General features: G+C 40.7%; 1 protein-coding gene across 40 annotated transcripts in view; it reads right to left on the bottom strand.

The window, feature by feature from the left end:
- The window catches only part of RIMS1 (regulating synaptic membrane exocytosis 1), a 490703-nt gene that overhangs the window by 247940 nt on the left and 216596 nt on the right, over positions 1 to 26167 (bottom strand). For all 40 annotated transcript variants that reach the window (XM_074947969.1, XM_074947975.1, XM_074947977.1 and 37 more), the window contains one exon: positions 22887 to 23758. In XM_074947969.1, coding sequence (XP_074804070.1) covers positions 22887 to 23758 — 872 coding nt within the window. The remainder of the gene's footprint in view (positions 1 to 22886; positions 23759 to 26167) is intronic.

The raw sequence follows: 26167 nt of genomic DNA, 5'->3' as shown, positions 1-26167 counted from the left end.
CACACAAAGGATGTGAATATTTCATAAATAATAGGTCTTCAGTTTGATTTTACCATATCTGAGTCCTTTAGTGTTTGTAAAAATTCACTACTGGTCTTCAAGATTTGATGAGCTTACTAATGACTTGAGTGATCTCCTTCAAAGCTTGGATACCAATACTGGATACTTTGTAGCAGATTCTCCATGCTGCCCAGAGGTTCACATGTCTAGAAGAGGCGTTGCAAACTGAGATGTGGCTCTCTGATCCTCATCCACTGAGCTCCATGCAAGTTCAGAGCTACACAAGATCGGCTCTAACTTTCCCCACTAGCAAAAGGTCCCTCCAGTGGAGATTTGGCTTAACAAAGCTCCACTCTCACATGCCTTTTACCTTCCCCTGACTTATCCAACCTCACACATGGCATGCCTCTGACATCTTTTCCCCTCATGCTGGGGATGGGGGTATGGCTCTGATATCTATTGAATATTTTTGAATGCTCAACATTTGACTGACTTCCAAATATTTCACAAAGCCAAAACCAAAAGTCAAAATTTGCAGAATTTTATATTCACTTGACTTGATCTGTTAATTATAGATCACAGTATACTCTGGGAGGAAGCCTCAGTCCTACAAATCATGAAATTTGAAATACCTAGGTACAATGTAAAGTGTTCATGTATGCACACACATTTACCAAAATCCAATTTTATGAATGTCATAAAAACTGCACACGTTAAAACTTTAGCATTTTTTTTTCAGGTAAAAAGGCATGATAACTAGGCCTGTCAATTAATCGCAGTTAACTCTCATGATTAACTCAAAAAAATTAATCACAATTAAAAAAATTAATTGTGATTAGTCACACTTTTAACAACAGCATACCAATTGAAATTTATTAAATATTTTTGGATGTTTTTCTACATTTTCAATATTGATTTTAATTACAACACAGAATACAAAGTGCACAGTGCTCACTTTCTATTATTACTTTTTATTACAAATATATACACTGTAAAAATGATAAACAAAATAAATAGTATTTTTCAATTCACTTCATGTAAGTACTGAAGTGCAATCTCTTCATCATGAAAGTGTAACTTACAAATGTAGATTTTTTTTGGTTACATAACTGCACTCAAAAACAAAACAGTGTAAAACTGTAGAGCTTACAAGTCCACTCAGTTGCACTTCTTATTCTGTCAATCGCTAAGACAAACAAGGTTGTTTACATTGACGGGAGATACTGCTGCCTGCTTCTTATTTACAGTGTCACCTGGAAGTGAGAACAGGCGTTTGCATGGCACTTTTGTAGCCAGCATTGCAAGGTATTTACATGCCAGATATGATAAACATTCGTATGGCCCTTCATGCTTTGGCCACCATTCCAGAGGACATGCTTCCATGCTGTTGATGCTTGTTAAAAAAATAATGTGTCTATTAAATTTGTGACTGTACTCCTTGGGGGAAGAATTGTATGTCTCTGGTTCTGTTTTACTCACATTCTGCCATATATTTCATGTTATAGCAGTCTTGGATGATGACCCAGCACATGTTCATTTTAAGAACACTTTCACAGCAGATTTGACAAAACACAAAGAAGGTACTGATGTGAGATTTCTAAAAATAGCTACAGCACTCAAGCCAAGGTTTAAGAATCTGAAGGGCCATCCAAAATCTGGGAGCGACGAGGTGTGGAGCATGCTTTTAGAGGTCTAAAAAGAGCAACACCCTGATGTGGAAACTACAGAACCCAAACCACCAAAAAAGAAAATCAACCTTCTGCTGGTGGCATCTGACTCAGATGATGAAAATGAACATGCATCAGTCTGCATTGCTTTGGATCTTTATCAAGCAGAACCTATCATCAGCATGGAAGCATGTCCTCTGGAATGGTGGTTGAAACATGAAGGGACATATGAATCTTTAGCGCATCTGGCATGTAAATATCTTGCAACGCCAGCACAACAGTGCCATGCGAACACCTCTTCTCACTTTCAGGAGACACTGTAAAAAAGAAGCAGGCAGCATTATCTCCGGCAAATTGTAACCCACCTTGTTTGTCTCAGTGATTGGCTGACCAAGAAGTAGGACTGAGTGGACTTGTAGGCTCTAAAGTTTTACATTGTTTTATTTTTGAATGCAGGTTTTTTTGTACATAAGTCTACATTCATAAGTTCAATTTTCATGATAAAGAGATTGCACTACAGTCCTTCTATAAGTTGAACTGAAAAATATAATTTTTTGGTTTTTTACAGTGCAAATATTTGTAATCAAAAATAAATATCAAGTGAGCACTGTACACTTTGTATTCTGTGTTGTAATTGAAATTAATATATCTGAAAATGTAGTAAACATCCAAAACTATTTAAAATAAATGTTATTCTATTCTTTAACAGAGTGATTAATTGCGATTAATTTTTTTAATCACACGATTAATCGTGATTAATTCTTTTAATCACTTGACAGCCCTAATGATAACACAAAACATTCATTTTCTTTATTGTATTCTAGTTGTAGAAGCAGAAGATAGTAAATTAAGTATGTTTTTCATTAAATGTTTGTATATTATGAATTAAGTAACACACCATAAACTCAAAAATTGGATTGAAATAAATATTTTAAGTAAATCGGGCTAGATTTTCAAAGGTGTTTAGGCACTAAAGATGCAGATAGGTGCCTAGTGGGCTTTTCAAAAGTGCCTAGGTAACTAACTCCTTTTGAAATCAATAGGAAGTTAGGTACCTAGGCACTTTTAAAAATCCCATTAGGCACTTACCTGCATCTTTAAGCATCTAAATACCTTTGAAAATCTGGTCCATAGTCCTTAAACAAAACTAACTTTTTCTTGCCACTGACTATATGTTTCTGTTATACTGACGGTTTAATGATTTTCTCTTTAGCTGGACTCCCATGGAACAAACAAGTACTATTGTACAATTAAACAAACCCAGGCCTGTGAATGTAATTTCCATATATGGAAGTGAGCCAATAGGAGGAATGTAACACTGTGGTAGAGTGCACATGGAGGTATGTTCCAAGATAGGCCTTATGTTTAACAACTGAAGTAGGAAGACGTGTCTACGTTTGCAGAGATACTATCTTTGTAACAGAAAGAGATACCTACTTGAATTTTATTGTATGATTATTTAATGTGCTAGTTGAAAATTACATTCCATAGGCTCCATCTAGTGGCTAATTTAGCTTTTTTATGGTCAAGAATATATAGACTGATGGATTAAGAAGCAAATTTCGGTACAGTTTTCTCTTTCTTTCATTGTGATATGAAGAAAAACATTCTCATCACCTAGTTCTTTAAAAAAAAAAAAAGAACACAAAGGGAAGTGGCATCTGCTGAAAGAATTACTACAAAATTAAAAATAAAAGGAAAAAAATGCTTAATGTTAATGAAAACAGCACATTTGGAGAGATGAAAGATCCTCAATTTATAGATGTGTTATCAATAAAAGAACCAAGTTAACAAAAGGCTAGCTATTGAAATAACTGTATCTGGTTAAATATGGTTAAGAGCTATCTTTCAGAGCTCAGGTTTGGTCCTACAAGTTGCTCCATGTGGGAGGTCTCCTGTGCAGATGTAGGGAACCCCCCATGCTGAGTAGCTTGCAGGATTTGGATTTCTGTATCTTCTCAGTGAACAACACTGAGACAACAGATACTTAAGTATTATGAATAATGCCTTCGCCAACTCATTTTACTTGAGATTTTTTCAAGAATAGTCCCGCGAATTTTAACTAATTTATGTTTCCTTTTGCTGATATTGAGGGGGAAAACTTTATGGTATTTTGTGCCAGATTTCTACAGATTAAACCCTGAAAATCAGTCTAAAACGAAAATGATTAAATATATAAACTAGTTAAAATCAGTATGATAAGTATATGTTGCATGTTTTTCCCCCCGCATTACGTAGCTGAAAGTTATTAATTTTTAGTTACTCATGCAAGCTGTAATGGAGAAGTAGTCAAGTTTAAGTTTATGCTTATTCCCCCACCCCACCCCACCCCAGGATTTATTCCTCCCCAAGAAGACAGCTCTCTGAACTAAAACCTTCAAAACATTAAATTAGGATCACAATTCGCAAACCATCTCTATTCAGTAGTAAGACTTAAGCATGTACTCAAGTGCTTTGCTGAATTGGGTCCTCTAAATAATTTACTCCCAGCCTGGCACTGTTCCTAAGTGAAGCATGCAGCACACATTATACTGAGATCAACACTTAACTTACTGTTCCACACTTCAAGGGACGCAATCTGCTTTGCCTTGAAAGGCCAGCTTCTTATTTGGAAAGTACATTCTTGGACTCAAAAAATAGTCAAAATTAGACAATTCTCAGGGTTGACATCATCCTCCCAGAAAATAATTTGCATATATGGGGCAGAGAAGCAAGCCACAGGCATGAAAGTAAAGTGGACTGGTGTTTAAGTGTATAAGCATATAAAAGGTCATGTTTACATAGAGTGAGGCAATGTAAAAAGAAAATATTCTGAATAAAACTTATCATTTGAAGATGCTGCACAGCTGGAGAGAAACGACAATGAGATATTTAATATCCAGGATCTGGAAATTGTTATAGTTTGTAAGTGCCCGGAAGTAATGGGGCAAGCTGGTGGCACGCAACCGGACAGAATGGGATTGGGAAAGAGACTAGCAATGGAACTCTGCTACTTAATGAGTGCATCAAGCAGCACTTAGCAATCATAAATACTTTCTTCTGCCTGCCAGACAAAAAGATGATGTCATGGATGAACCCCAGATCCAAACAATTACAACTACATCATCATCCAGTGGCAAAATTTACAGGACATACAAATTACTGTGTGGGGCAGACTGCTGGACAGGCCATTGCATGATCTGCTCCAAACTGTTATTAGTAATTCGACCGGTGCAATGTAAGTTATCATCTAAATCAATCAGATAGCGCAACGTAAAGCAGTTACAAAATGAAGCTACATAAGCACAGTTTTGTCTGACCTTGCGAGCGTTACTACTAATGCTATTGTAAACAGCGAGTGGGTGACTTGTTGCAACACTGTATATCAAACTGCTCTTGCCGCCTATGTTACAGCAGAACAATGTCATCAAGACTGGTTTGATGAGACTGATTCAGAAATTCAACAGCCATTCACTAAAAAACATGAGATGAATCGTCAAATTCTTGTATCCCATATCTCTGTAGTACAGTTGAAAAATATATGAATCTGTGTCAGGGCATCCACTCTAAGCTTAGAGACATGCAGGATCAATGGTGGAACGCCCAGGAAGATGAAATCCAGGGCTATGCCAACTGTCTGAGACCAAAAACTTCTGCTACTTTGAAAGATGTCAATGGTCCTACGTGCACTTGAAAAATGCAGAAGGCCTAACACTGATCACTGACAAAGGAGAAATCCTTCAGCAGTGACAACACATCGTCCAATATCACAGACAAGGCACTAATAAGAGTAGTGGATCAGCCAACTTGTAATGACAACATGGACACAGGCTTGTCCCTTGATGAAGTCAGCACTGCAATCAGTGCCAGAAAGAACTGCGGGGCTCCCAGATTGAATGGCATTTCTGCAGAAATATTCAAGTATGGAGATGAGAGCATGCTGAGACAACTACAGGAACTGTTTCTCAATATATGGAGTACTGAATACATACCAGAAGACTTCAAAGACACTGCCATTGTCACTATAAACAAGAGGAAAGTTGAAAAGTCCGACTGTGGTAATTATTGCGGTATCTCATTATTCTCTATCACTGGAAAAATTCTGATCAGAGTACTCTGATCATCTGCTATGCAACATCCCATTGTCTTCAACAGGGCCAGAATTTCACCCCAAGTCTCTGATATGACAGACCCAATTCATTCACTCAAAAAGAATGTGCTAAATCTATTTTTTGTAACCACACCCTGACCACTAGACAGTACTGCCCTTCCAGACCTAGGAATAGAACAGAGGAATTCTGACACCCAGTCTCCTGACATAATCAGCACATCATGTTCCGATCCCATGTGTAGCAATATGGTATTGTCAACCTCAAGAGATCAAAAATCATGAGTTGAACCCCCTCAATAGACCAAAAATCATAAGTCAGATGCCCAAAAATCAGGAAATAGGTGCAAAAAATCATGAGGGTTTTTTTTAAAGATTATATTATGGTTTTTTTAGTCTGTTTTTAAATTTTGGAACTCCCCCTGCCCATCCCAGTGTGTGTGTGACATTTAATATTGCCCATTCTCCTAAATGTTTTGGATAAGGTGATTTTGGCCCCTGCTGAGGATCTCACCCCCATATCTGCCTGTCCCCTGCCCAGCAATTAACCCTGTCCACACCCAAGCCCCCATCAGCTCAGCCAACCCACATCCATCAGCCCCTAGCCCACTCAGTTCAGTCTCCTATCAGCCTCCACTTGTCCAGTTCAGCCCAACTTCACCCCTGCATCTTCTGGAGTTCTTCACACACACACACACTAGGCCTGGTGTGGGCTGCAGCAGGGTTTCCTTTCCCCCTTCCCAGCCTTTGCGTCAATCTCCCTTCTCTACCTCTGGTTCAGAATTGTTTCTATTTTGCTGCCACTTTGAGAGAGAAACTGAATGAATCAGCAACACCAGCAGGTGCAGGTGCACTGCCTGTATATTGTCTTCCAGCAATAAGAGGACATGGCTCTTTCGTTAAAAAACATATGCCTTCTGTCATATTCCTAAGGTTTATTCCTCTATGTTAGCCTACCAAGGAATAGACCACAGGGTTGCATAATGATTCTTTAGTCTGCACAGGAAATGTTATCGCAGAGGTGTGTGTTTATACATAGATTATCATTCACAGAAGTGTACAGTACCATACATAGGCGCTCCCTGATGCACACTTACAAAGTGTTTGATCTCCCCTGTGCTTTCCCTTCTCTGAGGACCTGCCTGCCGGGATGTCATAAATTCCTGGGTGGGCTATAAAATCCCTGAGAGCCATCAATGCTGCAGCTACCAACAAGGGTGAGTATGGGACTACTGCCTCCTCCTCCCCTTTTTCTCAGTGTCTCCCGCATGGCTGCTTCAAGGGGCTGGTGCCAGGGTGTTCTCTATTGAGTGCTCTCAGCTCTAGAAATGGCTCTGCAGCTGTTTAACAGATCTTTGGGGAAGCGTGTAAGGTCCATCTCATACCTCAGTTGCCTCTCTGGAAGCCAGGTAGGATGGGCAGATGGACTGCACTTTATGAGAAATGTTCTTTTTTATCATAATTAATTATTTCTATTTCTGTAGCACTCGACGACTCCAACCAGAATCCATGCTTTATTGGGGGACATGCTACACAATCATAAAGGACAACATGGCCCCTATCTCAAAAAATATTACAGTCAAATTTTGGAACAAATTAGAATAAGAATCAATAGGTGGGAAGGGAGGATGAGAATACCAGTAATAATAACTATATGTATTTATATAGGTTATCTATGTGTATATTTTCATATTTCCATTTAGTCTTTTTAATAATTGTTCAAAGTTCAGTGAAGTTATTCATATTAAATCAAGGTTTGCGTGTGCACATTGGACTTTGCACAATTCACAAGCTGAGCACATACAAACTGTCCAAAAATTTTTGTGCACAAACATTTTAGATTATGATCCTTTCCGTCTAGCTTCTTTACAGGAAATAGAACAATTTGTTGAAAAAAACAAATAATAAGGAACATTTTCCCAATTCTTTACAGCAGAAGAACTTGTTGGGTCCCTCCACTTTGGAAGATTTTTTTTTTTGCCATCATCACTGCTATTAACAGTATTTTTTTCTAAAATCAAATTTATTTGTATCCCAAAGATGTCCCCTAAAATGAATAAACATGTTATACAAATATGCTGTATAGCATGCATGTTATATTTAATACACCAGAATATTTTTCTAAAATATCCCAATGACCAGGCAAATCCAAAATATACATACTGAGTTTCCACAATCAGTATTGAATCTGCAGCTTTTTCTTAGCTTATGATTTTTGCCTGGTATATGCATCTCTTAAAATATGCAAACTTGTAACTTGAGCCATGCCAAGAAAACATTTTCTAAATACAAAACATTAATATAAACATAAAAAAATTAAAACAATAATTAAAATTGAGTCTAAAATAATTAATAAAATCAATACAATGGGCCTTCTTTGACAGCCTAGGGCTTGCAGAGGCAGAGATTTGGACACTACCTGTCCTGTGTGTAAAAATCACAAATAACAGAGCAGAATGGTGCTGTACATAGGAAGCTAGAAACGTAAAACAATTGGTGACCCATTCTTATATGGGCTGTAAAACTGAAAACCAAAATCAAACAAAATCCATGCCCACACATGTAACCAGTGAAATTAATTCAATAGTAGGATATCCCCTCTTTCCCTGCCTACACACACACACACACACACACACACACACACACACACACACTTACACCCCTCCCCCACACTATTAACTGAGATGTCACATTATTCAGCAGTGGCCGCTGAGGTATTAAAGTGCACCAACCTCCATTTGCAACAAAGTATGTGAGAAAAACATATCCCAAAGCACTCTACTAACTACCATGGAATATATACAGGAATCATTTCATGCCCCACAAAAACAAACACGCCCCCACAACTCTTGAAAATGGTCAAGAACTTGGTTTTACATCTCATCTGAAATTATGATACTTTGAACAGTATGTTGCCTGCTAACACTGTACTTTGACATTAGATAAGTACTGACAGAGTTAAAACCTGCCATCTACTTACTCATCAATCCCATTTCCTGATATACTCTGACTTTTTCCTGGAGTTATCCAACCTAAACACTGACTGACCTTATTTATGTAGCTTGGGAAATGAACTAGTCTGTCTCTCCATCAAGAGTTACCAAACAGCAAAATAATACATTATATTCAACAAATATATGATAAATTACTTTTATTCTTTAGTTCATTGTGGACCAGATTCTATTATTAGACATACAGTAGTTAGAATGATTATTGTCAATACATTAAATTCCTGTAATGCACAGAAACAACACCTTCTGAAATTAATATAATAATATACAAAAGCCATCATCTGATTCTCTGTTATTTTGGAATGAACTCTTATTAGTTTTGAGGGTTGAGATGGCAGACAGATGCATATAGTACTCCTGTTCCCTATACATGCAACAACTTCCCCACATGGCATCCCCCACAGAGTCTTGGGACAGTGCCACACAGGTAGTTGATTCCCTCTTCGGCACAGCAGGGAAAGATCTTTGAATCGACCAGGAAACTGCCTAGCAAATGGCCATCAGGTAACTCAGAAAACAAACATACTGAAGTAGGCCAATAACTAATTTATTCTTCTCTTCTATAGGTTTTTAATTTTTCCCCTCAGGAGGAACAGAAAGCTACCTGACCCTGAAGAGAAAGTACAGATTTGAATATCAGTGCCAAAACCTAAACCTGTTTTCTCCAGCGAGTGCGTTTATATATGTTGTACAGACCTACAGCAGTTGTGCCGCATCAGTAAATACTGTGTATTTCTGTACTTATCTTTCACAGCTCATCTCTTCCTCTAAACTTGCAGATCAAAAGGATAATCATAAGTCATTAGTGGCAGTTCATGGCTCTTTTACATTGTATATACAAAATGTATGTGAACTTTAGTACAGCATGTACCAAGAGGAGGGATTGACTTGTGGTTACGGCATTGCACTGGAACTAAGTTATCTGGATGTTAATCCTGGCTCAAAAGTGCTGAACACCCACGGTTAGGTCCAGATATTCAGAAAAACTCAGCTCCCATTTAGGCAAATAATGGAAATGGTCAGATGTTTAAAAGTGCTCAATACCCAAGAGCTCCCAGTGGTACCTTTTAATTCTAATTTAAGTTTAAGAGAAGCTGCTGGATGCTGAACAATTTTGAAAATCTAACCATTTTGTGTAGGACCCTAAACAAGCGGTGAGATCTTTTGAAAATCTAGCCACTTACACAGGTGGAAAAATGGGAGCTGTTGGGTGCTGATCTTTTTTTAAGAATGTGGCCCTTAATATCTCTATACCTCAGTTTCCCAAATATATAATGGACATCATAATAGTTCCCTACTTCATAGGGGAATTTTGGTGATACAATCATTTTATTAAGTGCTCACACACTATAGTGATGAACACCATAGAAATATCCATAAAAAAAAACAATAGAAAAGCTACAGAGGGGAGATCTTGATAATACAAAAACATCTTTAGATCTTGCCAACTTCCTCTGGAATGCACGAAAGAACTCACAGCTAAAAGAGTGCAAGACAACCTGTTCCCCTGTGTCTCTTTTTATGGATGAAAGTTTACATATTTTTCTCTTTTATGAGAACAGATTGTTTTTGCAAAAGTTTGCACTGGAAATGGAAGGTCACACATGATAGTTTCAAGTTACAATTGCAGCAGTACAGAATGACCATGCTGTGTTATATTTTTAATTACTGCATTAGAATTTACTCACCAAAATACTTCAACACCACTGTACTGGCCTCAGTGAGGTTCTCAATTACCTCCAGCCCAAGCTTATAGATGAGTGCAAGAAGTTTATTACAGCTGCATGCAGTGGGGAGGTAATTGGTGTCATAGCTTTATATGTTAGGTATAAGGTAACCCAAAAGCAGGGGTAAGTGGCTATTGCGGGTATCAGCTCGAGATGGAGGGACTGCACCAGCAGAGCCATAGTCTGGTAGGTGGAACCAGTCCCAAGTGCCTGTCCCGGTGGCTGATGTGGACTCCAAATTACTTCCTTGTTTTAGGGAGATGGATGACTTGTTCCTACATGCTTTGGAAATAAGGTGTGAATTGAACAAGGTGGGGAAGAGGGCATGGTATGGTACCTCACTCCTCTAGTGGCTGGGACAAAAGCCTTTGTCATTTTTACCCTTGTGGAAGGAGGAATATAAAGATTGTGATTGATGTAAACAAGCTTTGTTGCAAAAGTTTAAACTGACCCCCTGCAGCATGAGAGAACGTTTTTGAGGAATTCAGAAAAAAAGACGATATTATGCTGAGGTGTCAATTCAAATTAGGTCTTATGTAAGGAAATGGAAACTGTTTGGAGGGCTACCAAGGTCAATGAGCCAGTTAATGGGTACAGAACAACTCTATAAACTCTCAAGTATCAAGGGGTAGCCTTGTTAGTCTGGATCTGTAAAAGCGGCAAAGAGTCCTGTGGCACCTTATAGGCTAACAGACATATTGGAGCATAAGCTTTCGTGGGTGAATATCCACTTCTTCAGATGCGTGTAGTGGAAATTTCCAGAGGCATGTATAAATATGAAAGCAAGAATCAAGCTAGGGATAATGAGGTTAGTTCAATCAGGGAGGATGAGGCCCTCTTCTAGCAGCTGAGGTGTGAACACCAAGAAAGGAGAAACTGCTTTTGTAGTTGGCTAGCCATTCAGTGTCTTTGTTTAATCCTGAGCTCATGGTGTCAAATTTGCAAATGAACTGAAGCTCAGCAGTTTCTCTTTGAAGTCTGGTCCTGAAGTTTTTTTGCTTCAGGGTGGCTACCTTTAGATCTGCTATTGTGTGTCCAGGGAGGTTGAAGTGTTCTCCTATAGGTTTTTGTATATTGCCATTCCTAATATCGGATTTGTGTCCATTTATCCTTTTACGTAGGGACTGTCCCATTTGGCCGATGTACATAGCAGAGGGGCATTGCTGGCACATGATGGCGTATATTACATTGGTGGACATGCAGGTGAATGAACCGGTGATGGTGTGGCTGATCTGGATAGGTCCTGTGATGGTTTCACTGATGTAGATATGTGGGTAGAGTTGGCATCGAGGTTTGTTGCATGGATTGGTTCCTGAGTTAGAGTTACTATGGTGTGGTGTGTCATTGCTGATGAGAATACGCTTCAGGTTGGCGGGTTGTCTGTGGGTGAGGACTGGCCTGCCTCGCAAGGCCTGTGAAAGTATGGAATCATTGTCCAGGATGGGTTGTAGATCACTGATGATGCGTTGGAGAGGTTTTACCTGAGGACTGTATGTGATGGCCAGTGGCGTTCTGTTGGTTTCTTTCCTGGGCTTGTCTCACAGCAGGAGGCGTCTGGGTACACATCTGGCTCTGTTAATCTGTTTCCTTATTTCCTCATGCGGGTATCGTAGTTTTGAGAATGCTTGGTGAAGATCTTGTAGGTGCTGGTTTCTGTCTGAGGAGTTGGAGCAAATGCGGTTGTACCTCAGCACTTGGCTGTAGACAGTGGATCATGTGGTGTGTCCGGGATGGAAGGTAACTATAGGCAGGAAAGAGGGGGAATATCCTTCCACAGTCTGATTGCCTGATGGTCTGTGAAAGTGTAACGGACTCTGAATTGGATCAGAGAAGGAATTCTGCTCACCTTAACTCAGTGGGTAGGGAAAAAAGGCCACCCCAATGGGGAGGGGAATCAACATTACTGCTCCTCCCCCCAGACAAGCAGTGGTGAGGCCACCGGAATCCCCAGGTCCCAGCCTCATGGGAGGTGGAGCAGAGACAGGAATTTGACTATTGGCGAGGTCTGAAGACTTTCCCTTGACCGATTCTTCTCCTGTTAAAAGCAGTGAATGGTTGAGAGCAATAGCACAGGGAGGCAGCCCTGACATATTTCTCCCTTTGGTCCAGGGAATGGCTGCTTGTAATATTCCTAGGGGAATGAGGAATCTCAATCTATCACTGAGGCAGCTGACTTCTTGGGGAAGCAAGGGACACCACACTCCCTAGAAACCACATGGAAAGTTGAATAGGAGAATCATGTCTTAAGTTTACACCAAGTGCTTTGCGGGTTCAAGGATAAGAAGGGGTGTGTGAAAGCTCAGTCTCATAATTTCTCAAGTTAAAATTACACAGGATGGTTGTTAAATTACTGCATATAGATTTTTAAAGGATGTAAATTGGCTTGCTAGCAGAATGTTTCTTTTCTGAAAAGGTGAAATGTGAAATTGTTAAAGGTAATGGCAAAACTGCCATCCAGGGAATAAACCTGTCCAGGCAATAGCCAATGGGCTCCCTTCAGGTGCCAGTCAGCAGCTTAGTTACGCTCACTTATGTGGGAGGGAAATGTTACAGACTATTTACTGCAGTAGCCTGAATGAACTTCACTGAATTAAGTTAAACCTTATTTAATTAGGTTTAATACCTCTGGGGTCCATTGTATTAAAAATGCAATTGTAACTTTTCCAGAAAAATGACTAATGCAATCTCAAGAAAGTAACAGGAACTTTAAAGAGTTTTTTGGAATAGTACGTGTGAAGTGGATTTCCTAGGAAGTACCCCTGGTAAGGGGAATGCAAATAACCACTTTGAATCCACCCTTTTGAAGCTATGCTCAGAAGAGAAAAACCCGTTGTCCACTAATTGTCCACCCTTGTATCTCTCTGCCTTGTATCTCTCTGCCTGCTCCAGAGACAACCATAAATGCCACTTTGCTTCCTATACCTCCTCCCTTCTGAGATCTCTCAGCCTTTATAGGAATCACCTGACCCCTTCCTAGCTGAGTCTGATAATCAAACTGGGCTGGTTGGACCTAGGCCCCAGGCCTTTAAAGAGTCAGACCCCACTGTTATCAAATGTGGTAGCTAACACATTTTTCAAAAAAATCTTCTATTCCAATTTAGACAAGTCCAGAATGGCTTCATCTCTTCACCTTTCATACACTGATGTTTTTCATTTGGACAATTTATACTGTGCAGTGTACCACATGGTTCTCTTTTGGCCCATTGGTTATTTATCTATTGCATATAGTGTCACAGTACTTGGAGAAATAATCTCCAGTAGGGGTTTAGAATCATAGAATCATAGAATATCAGGGTTGGAAGGGACCTCAGGAGGTCATCTAGTCCAACCCCCTGCTCAAAGCAGGACCAATCCCCAATTAAATCATCCCAGCCAGGGCTTTGTCAAGCCTGACCTTAAAAACTTCTAAGGAAGGAGATTGTACCACCTCCCTAGGTAACACATTCCAGTGTTTCACCACTCTCTTGGTGAAAAAGTTTTTCCTAATATCCAACCTAAACCTCCCCCACTGCAACTTGAGACCATTACTCCTTGTCCTGTCCTCTTCTACCACTGAGAATAGTCTAGAACCATCCTCTCTGGAACCACCTCTCAGGTAGTTGAAAGTAGCTATCAAATCCCCCCTCATTCTTCTCTTCTGCAGACTAAACAATCCCAGTTCCCTCAGCCTCTCCTCATAAGTCATGTGTTCCAGACCCCTAATCATTTTTGTTGCCCTTCGCTGGACTCTCTCCAATTTTTGCACATCCTTCTTGTAGTGTGGGGCCCAAAACTGGACACAGTACTCCAGATGAGGCCTCACCAATGTCGAATAGAGGGGAACGATCACGTCCCTCGATCTGCTGGCTATGCCCCTACTTATACATCCCAAAATGCCATTGGCCTTCTTGGCAACAAGGGCACACTGTTGACTCATATCCAGCTTCTCGTCCACTGTAACCCCTAGGTCCTTTTCCACAGAACTGCTGCCTAGCCATTCGGTCCCTAGTCTGTAGCTAGGTGCATTGGATTCTTCCGTCCTAAGTGCAGGACCCTGCACTTATCCTTGTTGAACCTCATCAGATTTCTTTTGGCCCAATCCTCCAATTTGTCTAGGTCCCTCTGTATCCTATCCCTACCTGCCACCGTATCTACCACTCCTCCTAGTTTAGTATCATCTGCAAATTTGCTGAGAGTGCAATCCACACCATCCTCCAGATCATTTATGAAGATATTGAACAAAACCGGCCCCAGAACCGACCCTTGGGGCACGCCACTTGATACCGGCTGCCAACTAGACATGGAGCCATTGATCACTACCCGTTGAGCCCGACAATCTAGCCAACTTTCTACCCACCTTATAGTGCATTCATCCAGCCCATACTTCTTTAACTTGCTGACAAGAATAGTGTGGGAGACCGTGTCAAAAGCTTTGCTAAAGTCAAGAAACAATACATCCACTGCTTTCCCTTCATCCACAGAACCAGTAATCTCATCATAGAAGGTGATTAGATTAGTCAGGCATGACCTTCCCTTGGTGAATCCATGCTGACTGTTCCTGATCACTTTCCTCTCGTGTAAGTGCTTCAGGATTGATTCCTTGAGGACCTGCTCCATGATTTTTCCGGGGACTGAGGTGAGGCTGACCAGCCTGTAGTTCCCAGGATCCTCCTTCTTCCCTTTTTAAAAGATGGGCACTACATTAGCCTTTTTCCAGTCGTTCGGGACTTCCCCCGATCGCCATGAGTTTTCAAAGATAATAGCCAATGGCTCTGCAATCACAGCCGCCAACTCCTTTAGCACTCTCGGATGCAACTCGTCCGGCCCCATGGACTTGTGCACGTCCAGCTTTTCTAAATAGTTCCTAACCACTTCTTTCTCCACAGAGGGCTGGCCACCTACTCCCCATGTTGTGTTGCCCAGCACAGCAGTCTGGGAGCTGACCTTGTTCGTGAAGACAGAGGCAAAAAAAGCATTGAGTACATTAGCTTTTTCCACATCCTCTGTCACTGGGTTGCCTCCCTCATTCAGTAAGGGGCCGACACTTTCCTTGGCTTTCTTCTTGTTGCCAACATGCCTGAAGAAACCCTTCTTGTTACTCTTAACATCTCTTGCTAGCTGCAGCTCCAGGTGAGATTTGGCCCTCCTGATTTCATTCCTGCATGCCCAAGCAACATTTTTATACTCTTCCCTGGTCATTTGTCCAATCTTCCACTTCTTGTAAGCTTCTTTTTTATGTTTAAGATCCGCAAGAATTTCACTGTTAAGCCAAGCTGGTCGCCTACCATATTTACTATTTTTTCGACACATCGGGATGGTTTGTCCCTGTAACCTCAATAGGGATTCTTTGAAATACAGCCAGCTCTCCTAGACTCCTTTCCCCCTCATGTTATTCCCCCAGGGGATCCTACCCATCAGTTCCCTGAGGGAGTCGAAGTCTGCTTTCCTGAAGTCCAGGGTCCATATTCTGCTGCTTACCTTTCTTCCCTGTGTCAGGATCCTGAACTCGACCAACTCATGGTCACTGCCTCCCAGACTCCCATCCACTTTTGCTTCCCCTACTAATTCTTCCCGGTTTGTGAGCAGCAGGTCAAGAAAAGCTCTCCCCCTAGTTGGCTCCTCCAGCATTTGCACCAGGAAATTGTCCCCTACGCTTTCCAAAAACTTCCTGGATTGTCTGTGCACCGCTGTAGTGCTCTCCCAGCAGATATCAGGATGATTAAAGTCGCCCATGAGAACCAGGACGTGCGATCTAGTGGCTTCTGCGAGTTGCCGGAAGAAAGCCTCATCCACCTCATCCCCCTGGTCCGGTGGTCTATAGCAGACTCCCACCACTACATCACTCTTGTTGCTCACACTTCTAAACTTAATCAAGAGACACTCAGGTTCTTCTGCAGTTTCATACCGGAGCTCTGAGCAGTCATACTGCTCCCTTACATACAGTGCTACTCCCCCACCTTTTCTGCCCTGCCTGTCCTTCCTGAACAGTTTATAACCATCCATGACAGTACTCCAGTCATGTGAGTTATCCCACCAAGTCTCTGTTATTCCAATCACGTCATAATTCCTTGCCTTCACCAGGACCTCCAGTTCTCCCTGCTTGTTTCCAAGGCTTTGTGCATTTGTATATAGGTACTTGAGATAACCTGCTGATCGCCCCACATTCTCAGTATGAGGTAGGAGCCCTCCCTTCACAGACATTCCTGCCTGTGCTTCCTCCCGGTATCCCGCTTTCCCACATACCTCAGGGCTTTGGTCTCCTTCCCCCGGTGAACCTAGTTTAAAGCCCCTCTCACTAGGTTAGCCAGCCTGCTCGCAAAGATGCTCTTCCCTCTCTTCGTTAGGTGGAGCCCGTCTCTGCCCAGCACTCCTCCTTCATGGAACACCATGCCATGGTCAAAGAATCCAAAGCCTTCTCTCCGACACCACCTGCGTAGCCATTCGTTGACTTCCACGATTCGACGGTCCCTACCCCGGCCTTTTCCTTCCATGGGGAGGATGGACGAGGACACCACTTGCGCCTCAAACTCCTTTATCCTTCTTCCCAGAGCCACGTAGTCCGCAGTGATCCGCTCAAGGTCATTCTTGGCAGTACCATTTGTGCCCACGTGGAGAAGCAGGAAGGGGTAGCGATCCGAGGGCTTGATGAGTCTCGGCAGTCTCTCCGTCACATCGCGAATCTTAGCCCCTGGCAAGCAGCAGACTTCTCTGTTTTCCCGGTCAGGGCGGCAGACAGATGAATCAGTCCCCCTGAGGAGAGAGTCCCCGACCACCACCACCCGCCTCCTTCTCTTGGGAGTGGTGGTCGTGGAACCCCCAACCTCAGGACAGCGTTTAATTTATGTTTGGCCTGTTATGGGAATCTATGTACACTTACAGACACACTCTTCTCATACTGGATTCAAAAGGTTTAAGGGGGGAAATTAAATCTATCAGATCTTTTTTGCTATCAGTCCAATTAACACTCACTACATTTGCCTGAAACAAATGAACAGCCTTCTCAACCACTCTCTTTCTTTCAGTTTGTTGAACACTGTAACAAGGAAAAATGCCTTGTGTTTTTGAGTCTCAGAACATTCCCAAGTACTCATTGCTTTCTTTTCTTATTCTAGGTTGTCTCCAGTGATTTCCTTTTAAAAATTCTGCCAACAAACTGACAATAAGTTGGGATGACTTCTCTGGACATTATTAAATAATTCTTTCCAAAAACGACTTACTCCTAAATTATTAAAAATACTTCTAAAGTTTGGGGGTGCTTTGGAATGAATCAAAATCCCCCCAAATGGCAGGTATTTTCAAAATATGTCCCCAAGGACGATATCGCCACTCTCTCTGCAAAGTGCTTATCTCCGTCCCGTCTTCAAATTACACAACTTGACCATTGTTCAGAATCAGTATACTTATGGGGTAGTTTTCAAGAACAAAGTATAAATATTTCTAGCAAAGGCTGGCTTAATGTGTTTGTCAAGTGATACTGCCTGCTTCTTACGATTGCAAGGAAGTCTTTTCTCTTTTAAATGGTAAAATGATTCCTCGGTTCCTCACAGCTCTTCTGTAAGCAAACACACTAAACACTTGGTTTTTAACAGGGGAAAATGTTTGTCAAAATATTAACATCAGATCACTAGCTTCCTTCTTCTATTTCACATCTCTCCCAGATATTTTGCAAATACAGTACTTGTCTTATTGTCATTCTGTTTTAATTTTTGCACAAACATTTAAAGGAGAGTACAAAAAACTATCATGATTACACGTTCAACATGCTTACATGTACTCTCGCTCAGGTGATGATTTATTTATGTTGGCATTCATTTCTTGTTTGCATTAACTTTAATAGCTTGGTTTTTATTTGTAAGGCCATTCAAGCTCTAGGTTTTATTTGCATGATTTGTTATACTTTTGTATCCCTGCTTGTATTATTTTGGATCCAGATTACTTATTGAACTCATATTTATATGAGGTGATGGAGTCCAGAGCATTTTTGATTTACAAACCCAAGCTTTACAACTAATCTCCTTAGGAGGCCAAATATGCAATTTCTCTCCCAGCTTTTGAGCAAATGCTAGAGGAAAGGTTGGTAAAATTCTGTCCTGTAACAGCACGGTTCGTCATCCCCAGATTCTGATCTCAGTTACACTAATACAAATTAATTCTGGAGTGTTATTCCAGATTTACACTCACGTAAATATGGTCCATGAGTTTTAGTATAACAGTTTTATCACTTTGCTATTGATAAATTTCCAATAATTATCTTCATTGCAATTTAAAGCATAAAAAATTTGCTCATGAGTGATTATGACTCTTTGAAAGAAAAGAGTTCCCAATGCTACACAGTTTGGTGTTAATCCCAAATGTAACACGGTCATAGCAATACGGGGTTTGGAAAGCTAGAGGGCCTGTTAGTAACGCTTCAGACATTTTTAACCTTTGCAAATAAACTGGCCTTGAAGTGCCACAAACTTCTAAGGGCCCTGCCTGAGGACTCACCATAAGGTCCGTCCAGAGAATTTGTTTGAAAATTTGTTAAGATAACAGCAAAACTAATAATATAAATTTATCACTGACTTTTAAGTGAAAGGGTTTAATTGCTTTATTTAAGCATCACTTCAGAAATCCAGCTTTGAGGGAATTGATTTAACAAACATATTCTATCAAACAGAAATTAATACTCAAGAGTGTGTGTGTGTGTGTGTGCGCGCACGCATGCATGCGTGTGTGTGCATACGCATATTTAAAAATCTCATGATGCACCAATAACTGAAGATTCCCTCTCTGGAAGAGTCAATGTTAAAGACAAGCTAAAACCAACGACTTAAAGACCCCTTACTTTTGAGAGTACTTGAACCCAGATCTACTTCTTTTTACATCTGTCTGGCACGTCTCTTTATAATTTATAATTGATAGAACCAAACCTTTGAATCTGGAACTTGGGGGAAGTTTGGTCCTGTTGCAAAGTTTGCAGCTTGAACCCATTTTTATTTATTTTTTATTTTTTTATTTTTAGTCATGATCAATTATTTTTTAAATAAGTAAAAAAGGGACGTAACTTTTTTTTGCCTCTTCACTTTTATTTATAAAGTGATATGACACATTTTTCATATTTTTAGAAGTAGAATCCTTGAACATGGACAAACATCAGATTAAATATGGTGAATAGGCACATATAATGTCCAATAATACAAATCAGTTTTTGGTGGATGCATCAAGTGTAACACACACGTCATAAAGTTCAATGAACAAGCAAAAGCATTCTTCAGCTATTGCTGGAATTGTCTTTGGCCTCTTCATTTTCTCCTTCTGCACCCTGCTTTTAGAGGCTCTTCTCCACAAGAACAGCTTTAACAATCATTCCTATGCTGATGATTCACAAATCTACCTCTCTCTTTACTGACAAGCTTTCTCCTCCTTCATCCAATATAGTATCTCTCTTTCTGACATCTTTTATAGATGTCCAGTCATCATCCTAAACACAACATAGCCAAAACTGAGCTCTTGATCTGCCCCCAAAGCCCTCCTCTATCCTTCCTTTCCCTGTCCCTGTGGACAACACCACCATCCTTCCAGTCACATAGGCCACAAACTCTGTGTCCATCTTTGACTCAGCCCTATCACCGGAATCATATATTCAGACCATTGCTAAATCTTGCTGCTTTTTCTTACACATCTCTATAAGCTGGATTTTCTTCTCTGTCTATACAACAAAAGCTCTTCTCCAAGCCATCATCATTTCATGCTTTAGCTATGGCAACCTCCTCTTTACAGAACTTAACTGCTACTTGCTCTCCTCAAGTACGTTCAGAATGCGGCTGTTATAATCAGCTTCTTGGTTCATCATTCTGATCACATCATCTCCTCTTTGGGTCCCTCCACTGGCTCCCTCTTCACCTCTGCATCAAATATAAGCTCTTTTAAGGCCCCCACTCTACCAAGCTGATCTAGTAAGCTATTGTGACACCTACCTCACTCTGGTAGAATTCCCACCCCTTACCACCTACTTGTCAGCTTCTACCTTAAACACCTTCATGCTTTCTCTGACCTTGCCGTTTATGCATGGAAAAAAATCTCCCTGATAAAATCCAAACAGCTACTTTCTCATCCTCCTTCAAATCCCTTTTGAAGACTAACATCTGCCACTATGCCTAGAAAACCTATCTTGCTGATAATAAAAAGCCAGGTGATAAGTTGTGACTATTCACACCTCTTTCATTTTTTTCCCTTTCCCTACTCCCTTCCTCTCTAATCCTGCCCCCACTTAAAAAAATACAATAAAGTATAATTTTTGAACAAATTAATTACATTGACAGATTAATTTGCTTGTATTTTTTATTTTCATTGCTAACAATCTCTTTAAGTGACTTGAGTCAATACTTGCATGTAATATTAGTCACTTGATTGACTGTAGATTTCTATAGGTGAAACCATTTTGTATTTTAATTATGGCACTTATCACCATGCTGGAAAGCCATAAATTACATTCAGTTAACATTAAAGATTCTCCAGTTTTGAGGCAATTCAATCATCACACCACCTTATTCCCGGACTTCCCCTACTGAAGACCTACATGATTTTGCCTTACTGAATATGTTACAATGGTTGTGAGACAAAGTGGGTGAGGTAATATCTTTTATTGGACCAACTTCTGTCGGTGAAAGAGACAACCTTTTGAGCTATACAGAGCTCTTCCTCAGGTCTGGGAAATGTACTCTGAGCGTCACAGCCAAATAAAAGGTCAATCAGATGGCTTAGCATAAATTTAGCACATATTTTAAGGTACCGTTCAAGAATATATGCTAACTACTATTGCTAAACTATCTGTTTGACCTTTTTTTAGCCGTGATACTCTGAGTAGCTTTCCCAGATCTGAGGAAGAGCTCTGTGCAGCTCAAAACTTTGTCTCTCACCAACAGAAGTTGGTCCAATAAAATATATCACCTCACTCACCTTGTCTCGCTAATATCCTGGGACCAACACAGCTACAACAACATTACAATGCTTGTCTTATTTTTCCAGAAGTTATAAAATCTTATGCATAATTACAAGTTTAAAGTTTTTTCATGTATATAATACTTTACATAATCCTTCTTTCTTTACTTAATGTGGGGGGAAAAAGGTAACTAAAACCACATAATCCCAAAGATATAGCTTCTAAACATATATACCATGATTAGCCTGTATATTTTCTTTAACTCCTGCCTGAGACTGGGACATTGGGGAAAATATGATCTATAACTGATTAAAAAGGCAAATGGCAAGTATTTAATGCAGAAAAACAAACGGCATTATGAAAGGTGAAGGATGGAAGGGTGTCCTGTTTTATCTCCATAAAATGAGCATGTGAGGGATATCAGAAGGAAAAGCATGTCAGGTAAACACACACAAACAGAGGTACAGATTAACACACTGGACTCAAGCATGTGTTCAGGAAACAAAGTCAAGACATAAAGTCAATACAGACAACCCATTGACATTGTGACTGTAAAACACCCACAGGCAACTTCAAAATGACAAAAATAAATAATTAAGCAGTCTAAAAAGCCAAATACTACCTCTAGAGGTCCCCACAGAGTCCCATTAATGCCATTTAAAGACAAGCTGTGGTAACAATGAGATGGAGTCAGCACTTTGTCACAGCCTTTTTTGATTATTCCTACTACTAGTAGTTCATCATTCATGTATTTCTTCTTGTGCAAATATTTTACCCGAGCAGAAACACTTTATTAAAAAACACAAAATGTATTGCTTAGTAGTGCTCAGTGTTACCATAAATAGATAAAGGAAAATTGAAATGACAGGATGAAAACATTTTTTGTTTAGTTCTGGAGCATATTCACTAAAGAGACAAAATTTGGCAGACCCCTAATTCTCCCCTAAATAATATCTCCACCCATAAATATTTTATTACTTTTGACAGTGTATTATGGCAGATTCTTGATATTTTATTAAAGTTAATAGAATTTTGTTTATTCTTATTCTGAGATTAACCAAGATGTTTTGTGAAGATCTGACATTTTATTATGATGAGTTCTGAATGTTTGTGAAACTAATTTTTCATGCCATTTGTTCCATTCACTGAAAACCGTTTCACGTTTTGAAAAATAAGATGAAGTGGTAAGTAAAGGGGAACAGAAACCGCAGAGAAGAGTATAAACCAAAAGCCCTCAACTTGTAATTGTTACATGAAAGAGGAGAGGGAAGGAAGGAGAAAAATCACTAGCTGATGTTAACTTTGGACTATCTCAACTCAAAAGAAAAAAGTTATACACCCAGTTCAATGGGTATATTCAACCTCTCCTAGGTGAAAACGCTATGAGAGAAAAAAGTAAGGGGGAAACAAGAGAAAGATGAAGGTGACAGCAGAATATGTACAAAATGTTTTTCACACACAACATGTATATAATATATGTAAAGCTCTTACCTTTTTCACTGACACTTTCACTTTCTATTTCCACATCTTCACAGCTAGTATATTCTGGTGTTGATGCCCCTTCTTCTTCTGAGCTACTGACCGACATCTGCCTTTTCTTTCCACCTCTTTTTGATCTATGAGGCTTTGGAGGGGATGGCCGCACTGATTCTGACTGGTCAGAACTAAGGGAATCATTCCTTAGCATGGTCTCCATTTTCTCCCGCTTTGCTTTTCGCATGAGAATAGCAGAACCAGGATCAAGGCGACTTTGTTTTTTAAAGGAATCATGGTTCTTGGATTCTAGGTGTTCCGTAGGAACTGGACTATGTCTGGGAGTTGGTGGACTATGATTAGCTAATTGTTTAGAAACAGAAATTCTTACATCACCTGGTCTTTCTATAGAGTATGATCTCTGAGTTTCCATAAGAGATTTTCTGTCCTGAGTTCCCTGTAACTGTGAGCGTTTTCCTAATTTATTCTCAGGTACCTCTGCTTCCTCCACTTCTGTATGTGCCAAAGCTACATCACTGTGTCTTCTTTCATGCCGTGCTTTAGAAACTTTTGCATGCATACGCATCTGTTGTTCCTCAGGATGTGGCTTCACAGGATACCTTGCCAGATTTGGGTCACTCCTATACCGAGTGTGATACTCATCTTCTTTCCTTTGTTTTTCCTCATCAGCTACCTTGCCTTCCTCAGGTTTTTCTGGCAAGTCTGGGTAGTCCTGTGACCTTCCTTTCTCCAGCTTTCTGCTTTCATGCCTTTCTTTACGTTCCCTGTCGTCTGCTTGTCCTTGCTGAAGTGAAGACTTTGGCACACGTTTACGCTCACTTTTTAGACCTAGTTTTCCATTTTGTTCTGAAATCAATGCTGTCTTCTTCCTACCATGGAAAGAAGTAAAACAGTGTGACAACTCTAATCATAAAAAAAGCAAACAGTGGAGCCAAAGGGTACTAGATCTGTCTAAACTGTAGGTTAGAAAAAGCTAAGTAAGCTGTGGAAAAGAACATAGAAAGATATTTCACCTACTAACAACTTGTGTTTTCAACATTGTTTCCTTCCCTTTCCAAGAGGAAATTATTCCCAGAGTGAAAACTATAAAGTTATACATTCTATAACCTATAGCTGATGCATAAACTCATAAAGAATGTTAATATAACATGGCTGAACAAACAAAGCAACCATTTACAAAAAAATTAAAAACCAAATGCATCATTGCTGGAATTGCAGCAGGATAATAGAGTGATGGCATATTTTTCTTACCATTTTTTTAAGTCAGCAGCTATGCGGGATGGTCTGGCATGACCACCTATCCACATCCCATTTCAAGCACATCAGTATTATATATGTAAACACCATGAAATGGGAGATCTTTCATATATGCAGTGACATAAAGAGAATCAATATGCATATGTGAAGAAGTTCAACAGAAGGAGTCTATCCAAAGACAATATTTGATCTATCTTGCTTTATTTTACTTAACCCTAAAGAAAATAAGTAACTATTGCACATAAATCTACAGATTAAGAACATCAAAATAGGCCTTTTGGATTAGTGGAATTTCCATTTTTGGTAATGGGAAAGTACAACACATTTTAATGCATTACTTTATATATAGCCCGAATGTACAACAAAATGAAAGTGCCTGAAAATTATGCTTTTTTATTTCAAGGATCTTTCAATCCTAGTCCTTCTTCACTTGGCAAACTGGAGTTGGATTTCTGATTCAAATGTATTTCTTCTCGGATCTCCCAATCATAATAGATTTACCATTTTTTTTACTGTATCCTATATAAATCCAGGAAGCATACTTTGGAAAACATTTTGGAGAGTCTGTGTCTGAAAAGTTTATGTGAATACCCAATAAATCTGTCCTGGGACCATGTAGCGGAGTGGTCACCCCGCTCCGGCCCTGAAGGGGTTAAAGTAGCCCTGGAGAGGGCTGCGGCTGGGGAACAGCTAGGCTGATTGGAGAAGCAGCCACAGCTGGGGCCACGCCCCAATCAGGGCCCAGCTGGCCCTTAAAAAAGGAGGCCAGGGGAGGAGTCTCACTCTAGCCCTGGAGTGGGAAGGGCTAGCTGCCTGGAAGCAAGGAACCTGAGGTGGAGCAGTGCTGGGGAACAGGGCGAGGGAGCCTGGGAGCTCCAGCCTGGTAAAACTCCAGGCTGCAGGCCTTGGTGAAGGCCTACAAAGATACTGGGTCTGCAGAGGGGCAGCCCGAGGATAGGCATAGGCAGCAGGTCGTAACCCCCTTGCCAATGATGAGTGGCCATTACAGACTGCAGTCTGCCCCAGTGAGTGGGGGCTAGATGATGATTGGCAGTAGCCACTGTGGCAAAATGGGTTAGAGGGTTGGGGGTTCCCCTAGGAGGGGAGACCCAGAGTGTGGGGGTACTGCTGAGGCAGAAACCCCGGGTAAAGGGCTGCGGGGTCCAGGAGGGACACAGGACCAGTGACAGGAAAGACACTGGCCTGCAGAGGATGCTCCAGGCTGGAAAGAGCTAATTCCTGGGACAACCAGCAGGAGGCGCCGTGCCAGTGAGTCATCACCCCGCTACAGACCATCACCTCAAGAAGAGGAAAGAACTAGTACAAGACTGTGGCAAATGGCTGATGCTATTATGGGGGTCCCGTGCTTTCCCTTCATGTGATGGGTCAGGACGCCACCTCTTTCCCCTATTCTTGGGCTTCCTGTGCTCTCTCCCCTTGGACAGGGTTTTTCTTGGTCCTCTGCGCCTGGGGAGTCCCTCTGCTTTGTTTGAGCAGGGTTTCCCTTCCCCTGGTACTCCTTTTTCTGACACTAACTCCAACATAATCCTCTCATCTTCCCTCACTGCTTACCATATGACAATTATCTCTCCCCTTAGCAGATAAACAGGGCTTAGAATGTTGGTTCAGCAGACATCAGAAAAGACATAGTACTCTTCCCACTGCCCCCCATCTCAAATCTTGATGGGGAGGGGTGGGAGCAGAGGACAGGCACACCTAGGAGGGACACCTGGGAGAAGCCCCAGTATGGCACTCAAAATATTCATGATGCTTTATAGGCATATAATAAAAGAGAATATAAACTCTTCAAGACAGGTACCCACGTGTCTCATTCCACAATCCTTACTTCCATCTACTTACTGACAAATAGTCCCACTGACTTCTTCCAAGCTTTAACAGGATAACTCAGACACAAATACTAGAAGAAAGGCAACATTTTAAAATGTCATAACCTTTAACAATTTAGTCCTATTACATTCCCATCTGCCCCCTTGCTTTCTATGTATTTTTCTCTTATTAGA

The sequence above is a fragment of the Natator depressus genome, chromosome 3 (assembly GCF_965152275.1).
Source record: "Natator depressus isolate rNatDep1 chromosome 3, rNatDep2.hap1, whole genome shotgun sequence".
In the NCBI taxonomy this organism is placed as follows: Eukaryota; Metazoa; Chordata; order Testudines; family Cheloniidae; genus Natator; species Natator depressus.
Note: the sequence above shows the minus strand (reverse complement) of the source record. Positions and strands in the feature narration are given on the sequence as shown.